Source organism: Leptidea sinapis, chromosome 5 (assembly GCF_905404315.1).
Source record: "Leptidea sinapis chromosome 5, ilLepSina1.1, whole genome shotgun sequence".
Classification (NCBI taxonomy): domain Eukaryota; kingdom Metazoa; phylum Arthropoda; class Insecta; order Lepidoptera; family Pieridae; genus Leptidea; species Leptidea sinapis.
In genome coordinates this window covers 3,286,925-3,298,736 of record NC_066269.1, presented here as the reverse complement: position 1 = coordinate 3,298,736, position 11,812 = coordinate 3,286,925, and the positions used below count along the sequence as shown (strand labels likewise).

The window sequence follows — 11,812 nt, the reverse complement described above, 5'->3', positions numbered from 1 at the left end:
ATGTGAAAAGTATTAGTTTATCGGATTACATTTGAACTGAAGTTCTTGCAAAGTTAAAAAAAATGTTAATAATTAGTATTGTATTAAAATAATTATGCTATGTAATAATAGTAAATATTGTACGAGTAAAAAAACTGTGATTTATGACCAAATAAATAATGTTAATTAGTAATAATAATAAATATTGTAAGAGTTAAAAAAACTGTGATTATAAAAGTGATTTATGACCAAATAAATAATGTTAATTAGTAATAATAATAAATATTATACGTGTAGGTAAAAAAACTGCTTATAAAAGTGATTTTTGACCAAAGAAATAATATTAGTTATTATTAGCAAAAATAAAGATGATGAAGAACAAATTATTATTTTTTACTTACCGCAATGTTATTGCCAGCCTTTCCATTGGTGATATGACTGATGTAGATTTTACTCTTAAATTGTTCACCTTCAAATATGGTTCCAGTTTTGAAAATAATTCGTCATAGATCTGTACCGATACTTTAAAATAATTGTAAAATGAATTTTCATTTTCTCTTAATATACTGAACTTTGCAACAAATTCCACACACAGCAACCTAGATTCAATAAACGGGCTTTCTGGCTGTCGTTTCTTTTTTGCTAGTCGTCGTTGTTTTGCTACGTAATAATACAATAAGTTCTCCATGGACATGACTATACATGCACGCCGCTAAAATTGAACTAGCGACACTGCGATAGACGGTCTCCGCGACGGGTACCGTCGCGTGCCCACGCAACCCGCCCGCGTGTCCACGCGCGTAGACACGCGACGGGTGCCCGTCGCGGTCGCCCGCTTGACGCAGTGTCGGGCCTTATTCTTTTGTACAAACATCAAATTATCGTACTTAAATGTATTGTGAGGCCACTGTCAGAATACCTATTTATTTAAACTTATTCTTTAACGAAATTCTAGATCTCATGTTATAAATGGCTCTAACGGCTCTCTGCAACATAAATATCGTATTGATCTTAGCAGCATTACCCATACAAGGATACCATAGCTCATAATGGTGTGGAAGTAACTAAAATATACTATTCTGGCCGTATCTATGTCAGTCAGTTCTCTTATCTTCTTAACCGCATATGCTGCAGATCTTAATCTGTTTGCTAAGGCAGATATATGGGCCCCCACTGAAGCTTCTCATCTAGAGTTATACCCAAGAGCACTCTCTTATTTACAAGATCCAACATTTCTCCATTTAATTTAATATGTGTGTTAATCTTTTTTAATTTTGGTGATATGAATTTTAAGCATTTCGTTTTCTTACCATTCAAAAGAAGATTGTTTACTTTGAACCATTGTTCTACCTTAGAAATAGCATTATTTACATCTTCAATAGTAGTTGCATGTCGATTAATCATGTGTGTTCTTTATAAGATAGGGTAGGTCATTGATATAAACTAAAAACATAAATGGTCCGAGAATTGAACCCTGCGGGACACCCATTCCTAACACGGAGCCTGAAGAGCTTACACTTTTAACTTCAACATACTGTATCCTGTTATTCAAAAATGAGATTAATAAATTTAAAGCGCTTCCTTAAATATTATTATGTTCCCTAATTGAAACGAAAAAAAAAGCTTGGTAGGGTTAGGGCATCATAGTATGATTTGAAAGAACTAGCAGGATGCTGCTGCCCATCGTCCGGTGAACGCGTTTTTTGAAATTTTCACTCTAGCTCCTTTGTCCAACAAGGATGGTTGTGTTCATGAAAAATCTGTATCTCTCTCTTTATGGTTCAGTCTTTGATCTCTCTTATTTCTGATAAAGCATCAAGAGTTTGTTCCAGCATAGGTAGAATATTTTAAAAAATTGCATACTTTCTAAATTATAAAGAAATTATTTCAATAATAATAAAAAACACGCTAATATACTCTTCTCCTTGTCAACAAGTAGGTAGCACTGTCAATTGTCAATTCACATGTCTAGATGACAAAATCAAATTAGAAATCAATCAAAATCAAAGTTAAAAATGTAAATGTTATTGTCAGCTGTAATACGACATAGTCGTGCGGTCTCAGTTTGTAATATTTTAGGCTTAGGAATAACGCGTAATTATAATTTAAAACACAAAATGGGTGAAAATACGGCAGACAATGTTAAAACAAATGGTTTTGAAAGCAAAACTCCTTTTCTAATTGGTGTTGCAGGCGGCACAGCAAGTGGCAAGGTAAGCAACCAACTTGAAATGAATTTATTGATTTTTATATTTTCACGCTAGCTCCAAATTTGCAATAATAGAGTATACTAAATAAAATATCTTTATCTTTACTGTATTAATTTTTCTGCGAATTTCATGCTTTGGAATGCGTTTCATTGTTTTGCTAAACGGTCTAACCTCAAATAATGTGAAGAATGTTATTGTTAGTGCATTTTTCGAAGAGATGTAATAATTGTTTGTTTACCGTAATTTTGTTTATTGGGTGCAACATTTTTCTATTTAATTGGCAGAATTAACACTAAAGAAAACTCAAATCAAATAAATTTGATATCAATCACAGTTTTCCTCAGGTACTTATTTTCCTGAAGCTATGAGTTCTTCAAAGACTGTGTAAGATTGAGGATGACAAACAATTTCATACTGAAGCTAATTACAAACTAATTTTTAAAAAGTTGTTTTGGTTATTTAATACTTTAAAACTGGCTAAAATATTTACACAATTTTCTATTGATTATTATTATTGATGCCTATTGAGTTAGATAAAATTATGAGTTTATAGGTAGTTTTCTTCATGCAAACAGTGTTATCCAAATGATTTGAGTTTTCTTTAGTGTTAATCCATTTAATTGGCAGCAGAATTAACACTAAAGAAAACTCAAATCATTTGGATAATTGTGGATTTCCGCAAAGTAACACCTACTTCAATATATTTTCTTAAATAAAGTTGTTGTAGTCTAGAAGTAGGAAGGCACACCATGAGGCAGTTAATACTTTCTTCTATAAGTTTTTTACCTTTTTTTCCAATCTATGATAATATCAAACAATTTTTTTTAATAAACACACTTTTCTTAATTTAGTTACTCTACAATGAATATTAATTTCCTTTAAACCTCAAATAACTAATCTTATTAAGAACCAAATTTGATGTCTAGCTAGCTTTTGACATAATTTTCTTAAGAATCACTTTATATCTTAAAAATATCCTGTGATATATTTTGTAAGAAAACTGAACAATTATTATTCAATATTAGACTGTACTTAACATATTCTATATATATTTTATTATTAATTTGATTGGTCTTAAATGTAACTTACATTAATTTCTAATTAAATATAGAAATATGTATTTTACGGCTGGACCTTATCATATTTTATCTTAACAGTGCTTACAGTGTTGATGGAGTTGTTTAATTAATTAATATTTAAATAAAAAGTCATGACATCTGGTCAGAATTTGAAACTGCATTTATGACACAGATAGTTTGCTACAGAGGCTGCATGGTCACCAAGATCCTATAATACAACATAATTATATATCAACTACAGACATTGTCCTGTACACACATCTTAAATTTGAAAAATCGGTCCAGCCGTTAGGAGGTGTTCACTAACATACACATGAGCAGGAGAATTATAATATATGGAGGGAATTGAGAATCTAAACCAATCTCAAATTCACTTGAACACACAAAAACATCTTCAAAATCGGTCCAGCAGTTTAGGAGGTAGTTCAATTGTGTATCTTAACCATTCTCAAATCCACCTGAAGACACACACCAATCTCAAATTCACTGGAATGCACAAAAAAATCATCAAAATCGGTCCAGGAGTCTAGGAGGAGTTCAGTGACATACACACACACACACAAAAAATATATATATAAAGATTAAGATATGGACGGAATTGAGAATCTAAATCAATCTTAAATACTCTGGAACACACAAAAAAATCATCAAAATCAGTCCAGGCATTTAGGAGGTAGTTCAATTGTGAATCTAAACCATTCTCGAATCCACCTGAAGCAACACACCCATCTCAAATTCACTGGAACACACAAAAAAACCATCAAAATCAGTCCAGCGGTTTGTGAGGTAGTTCAATTGTTAATCTAAACCATTCTCGAATCCACCTGTTTCATTAAAATCGGTCCAGCTGTTTAGGAGGATTTCAGTTACAACAGATGCACAAAGAAATATATATATTAAGATAGGGACAAAAGTTCATGTAGCTACAATTTCTTTTTTAACATGGGAAATTTTAGCATTTAATAATGCTTAATCAATTAAGTATTTATGCAATTAATTATAATTAATTAAATGAAAACAATCACCACCATAAATAACCTGTGATACTTGAACCTATTTGCAAGCATGTATGTATGTATGATACAAACTTACATATGAACATATTTATGGAAAATTGTAATCTTATTGTCATCCCCGGCACAGGGCCATAATATTCCATCTAGGAGACATAAATAAGGCAAACTGACTTGTTTTTGAAAGTGTGTAAAATAACTCAAATTATTTATAGTCAACAGTATGCCAAAAAATTATGGAGAAGCTGGGTCAGCAACAGAAACAGCAAACAGATCGAAGAGTTGTCTGCATCAGCCAGGACTCATTCTACCGTAGTCTCACTCCATCAGAACGACTTCGCGCTGAGAGAGGGCAGTTCAACTTTGACCACCCGGATGCATTTGATGACAAAAAGCTGCTTGCGGTGCTCAAAGATATTCTTGCTGGCAAGAAAGTTGAGGTTCCTGAGTACAATTATATTACAAATTCTATCAGGTACAGAAATATTACTATTATTTATTATAATTAATAGTGCATATCGGATCTTGAGGGTCATGGTTTTGATGTTTGATATAGGTTTAGTGTTACTCACTTAGCTTATGGGTAGTGTAGCTTGATCTAGTGATTTGTGCCCAACCTAAAATATAAAGGTAAATATAGGATTATCAAAAATGAACATCGAGAAATATTGAACTATTCAGCAGATGTTTTTTATTTAATTTTTATAGCATGTTACTGGATCATGAATCTACTCACGCAGCCCTTGAGGAAAGGCATAAAAGGCATTTTTTTCTCATAATTGATTCCTTTAGAATTCTTTTTCATGCCATTTCTAATAACTACTAGATACTCTCTGAGAGAGAAGAAGCGGCGCAAGAAACTCTCCCAGCATTCTTTTTTGCGCTCTTTTCAATAAAAATATACAATATTGTACAGTCATTTCTATCGCTATAAAATAATCACAATCTAGTCCCAGGCTGTCCGATCATTTAGATATTCAGCAGTGGAGTAATAGGATTTATGACAGAGCCATTTTTTTTATAAAACATTTAAATTTATTTATAGATAATGCCTGAACAGTGGCTGGGACTTTATTATAGAAGTGTATACATTTCCCCTTAAAGCTATTATGTATCTTATGAAGCCTACTAGAATTAGTTACAAGCAATCCCTTATTTCTAGTGTTATAAAAATGAAAATCACTATTAAGAGCAAAAAAGGTGACGATTTTTGTGAACGTATATTAAATTTTCATAAATGTACTGACAATGAACAGTCATAATATTTATTTCTTTAAAAGACTGTCTATAACCAAGCTGATATATAGCACGAACAGCTCTCTTTTGCAGAGCAAACACTATATCAATGTCAGCAGCATGACCCCATAGTAAAATACCATATTACGCCATTATAATATTAAAATACTGACATAAAAATAATCACATTGGATTTGTGCTCTGTGAGTCCTAGTATGCTGTCTGGTGAAACATAGTGATGAACCAAGCAAGACAATGGTAGATGATTCATCCCGCTCACTATAATGCCTCAATTCTGAGCATCACTGCCCTCCTTACGGCGGCCTCTACACAGTAGGCCAGCCATTAGAGACTCACGAGCGAGCAGAAACACACGCAAGATTTGTTGTCACATTCTTCACCGATCCGAATGATCATGGATCAATGGAGAAACATAAAAAAACAAAGCATATTAAAGCTTTAAATTTACGATTACATACCTATTTACATTATAGAAAAAACTGAGCTATTTTTATAAGATGACTATACTAGGTTACAGTTTTAGGTTAAGAAGTCAACCCTAATGTCGTCACAAGAGGTAAGAGTCACGCGATAGAAAGAGAGGCAACTTCTAGGTGAATAAAAATATAGTTTAATCGCGCTGTGTGATCTGAATTACACCTTATTGTATCATCGCAAAAGTCGCTATTTCTTTAATTGACTATGCGATTATTAGACGACCTGTATAGCCGAGTGGTTTGCGATCCTACCTACTAATCCCGATAATACCGTTCGAATCCCGGTACGTGTCATAATCAAGCATTTATATTTTATATGATGAATATGGATGTTTGTTTCCGAGACATGTTGTCTAAATGTATTTATGTATGTTTATATATATTTATCTATTGTATTTAATATATTGTTGTCTTGTAACCCATAACACAGGCTATATATGCTTAATTTGGGGCAAGATAATTTGTGTAAAAAGTGTGTCAATATTATTATGCGGAGGGAGACTTCTGTACTTGTACTATTATAGGTATATTCTTTGCTTACGGTGAGACATATCATATTTTTAAGTCTTAATAGCCCACAAATTTCGCTCGCCTCATTAAAATCGTAATACTGAGCGCTTACACGCTACTGCTTGGCTGCATAATCCACTGTGGTATCAATCCTGTGTTAAGGAGACGATATGTCTGCCTTGTGAAAAACTGCATTATTTGATACACAATCGTTTGATGTAGCGACCGCTCCCACACCATCTACCCGGCCGATGTGGTGCTTATCGAGGGCATACTGGTGTTCTACTTCCCCGAGGTGAGGGATCTCTTCCACATGAAGCTATTTGTGGACACAGACTCCGACACCAGGCTCGCCAGGAGAGGTATGTTGATTGCTAAGGTTGGACGAATCTCTTAGCGCGAATTTTGGAGGTAAAAAAAATGGAGTTGATAGAACTTTGGTCCACGATTATAGTTCTACTATTCTTATTACAAGGTAATGCACAGTTTTCAAGAAAATAACGAAAAAAAATCTAAAGGCAAAACGGGTAAAACATATAAAGAAAACGGTACAGAAGCGCTGGCATAACGGCGGGATGCTAAAATCTGTCAATTAATTGTAAATGAAAACAGTGGAATAACGTAAAAAAAATCAAACGCCAATTAGGTTTGTATTAAAATTGGTTAGATTAGGTTAGAAAAGTTACCATATCGAAATAACCCTTTCCCTTCTCCCCATTTACAAGTTAGGAAGGGGTTCCCCCCTTTAAAAAGTTATTGTTTGAGGTTAGGTTATAATACTTTTTTCACCTCTCCAGCACGAAAAGGGCGCTATTGATACGTGAAAACTACGAAGCGTGAGGCAAAGTGATTTAATTTTCGAACCCCACGGGACAATACATCCGAGAATTAATCCGCGTTAAAAAAAATAAACAATGCGATCCGGTGAGCTACGAAACTCATTTTAGCCTAGCGTATTATCTCATTGTCACAAACATTTACTATCTTAATTGTTTCTCTAACTATACACCTGTACCACTTTTCTCGCTACTCGAGTTGAAAAGTTGTATGTTTCACACGTGAGCAAATTTTTTTTGTCTCGTGCATTTAAATCACTCACTCACTCACACCTTAGTAGTCTATATTAGAGTCACTCGCTACGCTCGTGATTCAATTCTAGACTACTTCACAAATTCGTGATTTAAAGTCGGCACTCGCAGTAAAAAATAACTTTGCTCACTTGTTGAACAAATAACTATGTTCTCGCGTACGGTCCATTACTTTTTTTTATGAAAATAAGGGACGAGACGAGCAGGACGTCAGCAGATAGTAATTGATGCGCCCTGCCCATTACAATGTAGTGCCGCTCAGGATTCTTGAAAAACCCCAAAAATTCTGAGCGGCACTACAACTGCGCTCGTCACCTTGAGACATAAGATGTTGAGTCTCATTTGCCCAGTAATTTCACTAGCTACGGCGCACTTCAGACCGAAACACAGTTATGCTTAAACATTACTGCTTCACGGCATAAATAGGCGCCGTTGTGGTACCCATAATCTAGCCGGCACCTTGTAATGAGAGTAGTATCAGGGGTGAGGGGGCAGTCCCCCTTGCATTCCTTCCCCACCTCCTTCCGCCCCTCGTGCTAAGGGATACTCAGTTTAAAATAATATAATAAGAATATGTTTATATATAATAAGAAAATTTAGTATACCTTTATATTCATAGAAAAATTATTAAAGTATTTTAACAAGATATATGAAAGACAATAATATCAGAAACAAAAATAAACCGTTAATGCCTACTTCTAGGCTAAGTAATCACGACAGATCATTGATTGGCAATAGCCTTAAACGAAAAATCTTATTACGAAAGTAAGCGATTATTTAAATGAAACAAAAGCTTGAATATGAATTGCCCTATAGGATTTGAGCTTTTAATTATATAAATATAAATATTTTAATGAAGGTGTACATGTTGATTTTTAGGAGTGGCAATGATGCCATTTCTTCTAATTAAGGCTCTAATAGTGTGGTATTGATATGGTAAAATGTATATTTTTTTACATACATAAGTGTATTTTCTTTGATATAAATGAATTCCATATCTGTTGAGTAGATCTAATAGTTAAATACATACATTTATGTTTGCAAAAGTTACGTATTAGTTAGTATACATATGACATCAAAATATTGTATTTGGCTACGAAATGTTTATGATAATATTTTGATTCATTGTTACATTGTGTCCTCACTATAATCACGTGTGGGCTGTTTTTGTATAACTCTTAGATACATCTTGAAATGAAGAACATATTATTATTTTTTTGAAAATTTTAATCGGGCGTTATCCGATTTTTTAATACTAATATTAAAAAATCGGATAACGCCTAATGAGATATCATGTGCTTAGGCACAGCAGCTAGTTTGGTATAAAGTTTGTTTCTAACTTTCGACTTGTTTTTTAAGTTTTTATCTTCATCAGCAAGTTTCTAAGCCATATTCATCTTTAAGATTTAATCTTTTCTTATCTCTTAATTGTTGCCGTCAATCGTTTTCTATTTTTCGATTGAAACTCTCAGGATATCATTATAGCTAATATGATTATAGGCAATCACAGGCGACCTTCCGCAGTTCGACGACTACAACGTGCCTATTTTTCATGGTTGGGGTGAATGGCTAATCTTACCATCACAACTCCTCAAGGTAGTTTATCAAACTTCTCATATCACCCATGACATCAGGGACGGTCCTCGGTGAGCCCAGGTGTTAGGCCCGATATGTGGGCACACTTTTACACTCTAGAATGATGTGTGCGGCCGTCTCTTCTGCCTCCATGCAAGCCCTGCACAGGGGACTGTCGATGAAACCAATATTGCTTGTTGTTAAAAGGGCTGTGACTCGTTATCACATGAGTCAAGGATACCCGTTGTTATAGTTTGAAAACTATAAATATTTTTGTGGCACTCTTGTTACGGAACGAGATCAGAAGGAGTTTTTATTTTAACAACAACGAGTAAATATTCGAGTAGTGGCGCGCTATCGTATGCACTGACGCCTACTTGTCCCACGCCGCGCAGAACTCATGGGTGAGTAGCGCCCACATAAGGATGATTAAAATTTTGTTTATTAAAAATAGTTTCTTTGAAAATTCAAAAAAAAAACATTTTTATTATATTATTATTTACTTTAATTTATATTTGGTTAATCCGTGTTCATTTTCCCCCATTTCCCGTCGTCATTGTAGGCCATGCTGTATAGAAGGTTGCAGGGATTCTCACCGGTAGCTAATACGCGTTAAAAAACGTGAACATGAGCCCTTATATTGCAGATGGATTGTGTCTTGTGCCTGTAATAATTTAAAAAAAAAATTAGTGACGGAGATGAACAAGACGTCCACTTAATGGTAGGTGATACGCGCTGCCCATTGCGGTGCCGCTCAGAATTCCGTATACACCCAAAATTCTGAACGGCTTCTGAATTGCGCTCGTCTTTTTAAAACATATGATCTTTAAATAGACGTGACAAATGGCGCCCAACGTGGGGCTAGGAAAAAGTTAGCCGGCATCCTATGCAATTAAGCCTCTCACCGATAAATTTCGGCCAAACTGTGGAATGAGCGCAGTGTTTGTAGGACGATACGACATATTTTTATTTACCTACCTTCAAAAAACCTATAAAAGGACTGACAACGCTCCTTCACTTGCGCAAAGAATCCTCCCACCGGTGAAAATTCTGATGGAATGTCTCATATGCCTGTAATTAAGTTCTTATCGTAACGGAAAATTAAACACCCGATAAGTCTCCTAAACAGTAGGTCTTTTTTAAATAATTCACCAGTGTTCATGTTTTTTCTGTGATCGGCTCACGACACATAGAAGTGCGAAATTGTTGACGAAAAATTTGTTTTTGATTACACTACTGTAATCCCAAGTATAAGCCGCCCTCTAAAAATAAATGTCTACAATGACCACGCTAATGTTTCCCCGAAATGGCGGGACTGTCCGCCATTAAACCGCAATTACTAGTATAGAGTTTGAGGCCAGCAACACTCCTGTGATTCCTATGGTGTTTCAAGAGAATGTGGGCGGCGTTGATCACTTAACACCAGGTGACCCGTACGCTCGTTTGTCCTCCTATTACATAAAAAAATTGTGTGAAGACAATTGAGCAATACAGCCGCAGTTCAGCGGATCTTGCGGAGTGGACTGCGTAGGACTAGGAAATTAACCTGATGAAGCTGCGTCGCTGGCCACAGTTAATCCGGTCCCTGTTTGTAGTCCAACTGGTTCAAGCGGTTTTTCTCCTTTTCACAATTCGTTTCGCGGCGCGATAATTTGAGAGCGGAACGGGTTCACTTAGTATCAAGCGCGTGCGCTGACCGTGAAGCTCCGAAGGAAGTGGGGAAGAGAGAGAGGGGATGGACAACGATATTTAGATAGTGCGTTAACATTTTGTATAGGACGAACTTGTATAGATGATGATAATAATAGTGCATATCATATAGGCGATTAGGCATTATGAACCTAAATAAATATAGCACTAGTGTTAAAGTTAATTTACTACCTACGGTAGGCAGTCCAAAGATTGCATACACGAAGCAAGCAGTGTTTCATACAACTTATGTCGTACTGTCGGAATAAAGCGCAACTACAATTAGTGAGATCAACAGTGCCTACCTTGCTAGAAAACCAATGCACGCCCTGATTGTTACAGTTCCGCGTGATATAATGGAGCGGGGACGTGATCTGGAGCAGGTCCTCAATCAGTACATGAACTTTGTGAAGCCTGCCTTCGAGGAGTTCTGCCTACCGGTGAGTAGTACTATACATATCTTTTCCATAACTGTTTAACTTTATGGTACCAGTTGAAATAGATTATTTGGGTGATCATTGCATCAGCAGATGATCACAAGTCTTGCAAGCAAAAAGGTCTTGGGGTCGTTCCTTTGGATGTTTGAATGTTTTGAAGTCATACTTCTTACGGCGCGGCGCCTTTGCGAAAAACATGAGCGGCATTTTATTACTTGATTTTTCAAGTCAAGTGGTCAATCTATATTCAAGACATATATTTAGTAGTGGCACTGTCTATACATAATTATTATGAATTACATAATAATACTTAAATTAGTAGTACCTACCCGGTAGGTGTGGTTGGTACCGTTGGACGTTAGAGATAGAGGTTTGTATTCAAATTAGTTTTAACTTTTTATGCGGCAGCCATATTGTCGCGATAAGGAGAATTCTGCCGTTATCGCGACACTTCTAGATGAGGAATTCATCCAACCATTTATATTTAAAGTTTTTGGAG

The 11,812-nt window shown here is 35.3% G+C and overlaps 2 protein-coding genes across 3 annotated transcripts in view; both read left to right on the top strand.

Moving 5' to 3' along the window:
- Positions 1 to 11,812, top strand: part of LOC126964694 (40S ribosomal protein S23) — a 119,960-nt gene that overhangs the window by 98,043 nt on the left and 10,105 nt on the right. The window lies entirely within an intron of this gene.
- LOC126964679 (uridine-cytidine kinase) overlaps positions 2,001 to 11,812 on the top strand; it is a 32,715-nt gene continuing 22,903 nt past the window's right edge. Inside the window, exons 1-4 of one of the 2 annotated variants that reach the window (XM_050807942.1) lie at positions 2,001 to 2,192; positions 4,497 to 4,756; positions 6,747 to 6,886; positions 11,219 to 11,316. In XM_050807942.1, coding sequence (XP_050663899.1) covers positions 2,001 to 2,192; positions 4,497 to 4,756; positions 6,747 to 6,886; positions 11,219 to 11,316 — 690 coding nt within the window. The remainder of the gene's footprint in view (positions 2,193 to 4,496; positions 4,757 to 6,746; positions 6,887 to 11,218; positions 11,317 to 11,812) is intronic. The other variant, XM_050807944.1, reaches the window with a different exon arrangement.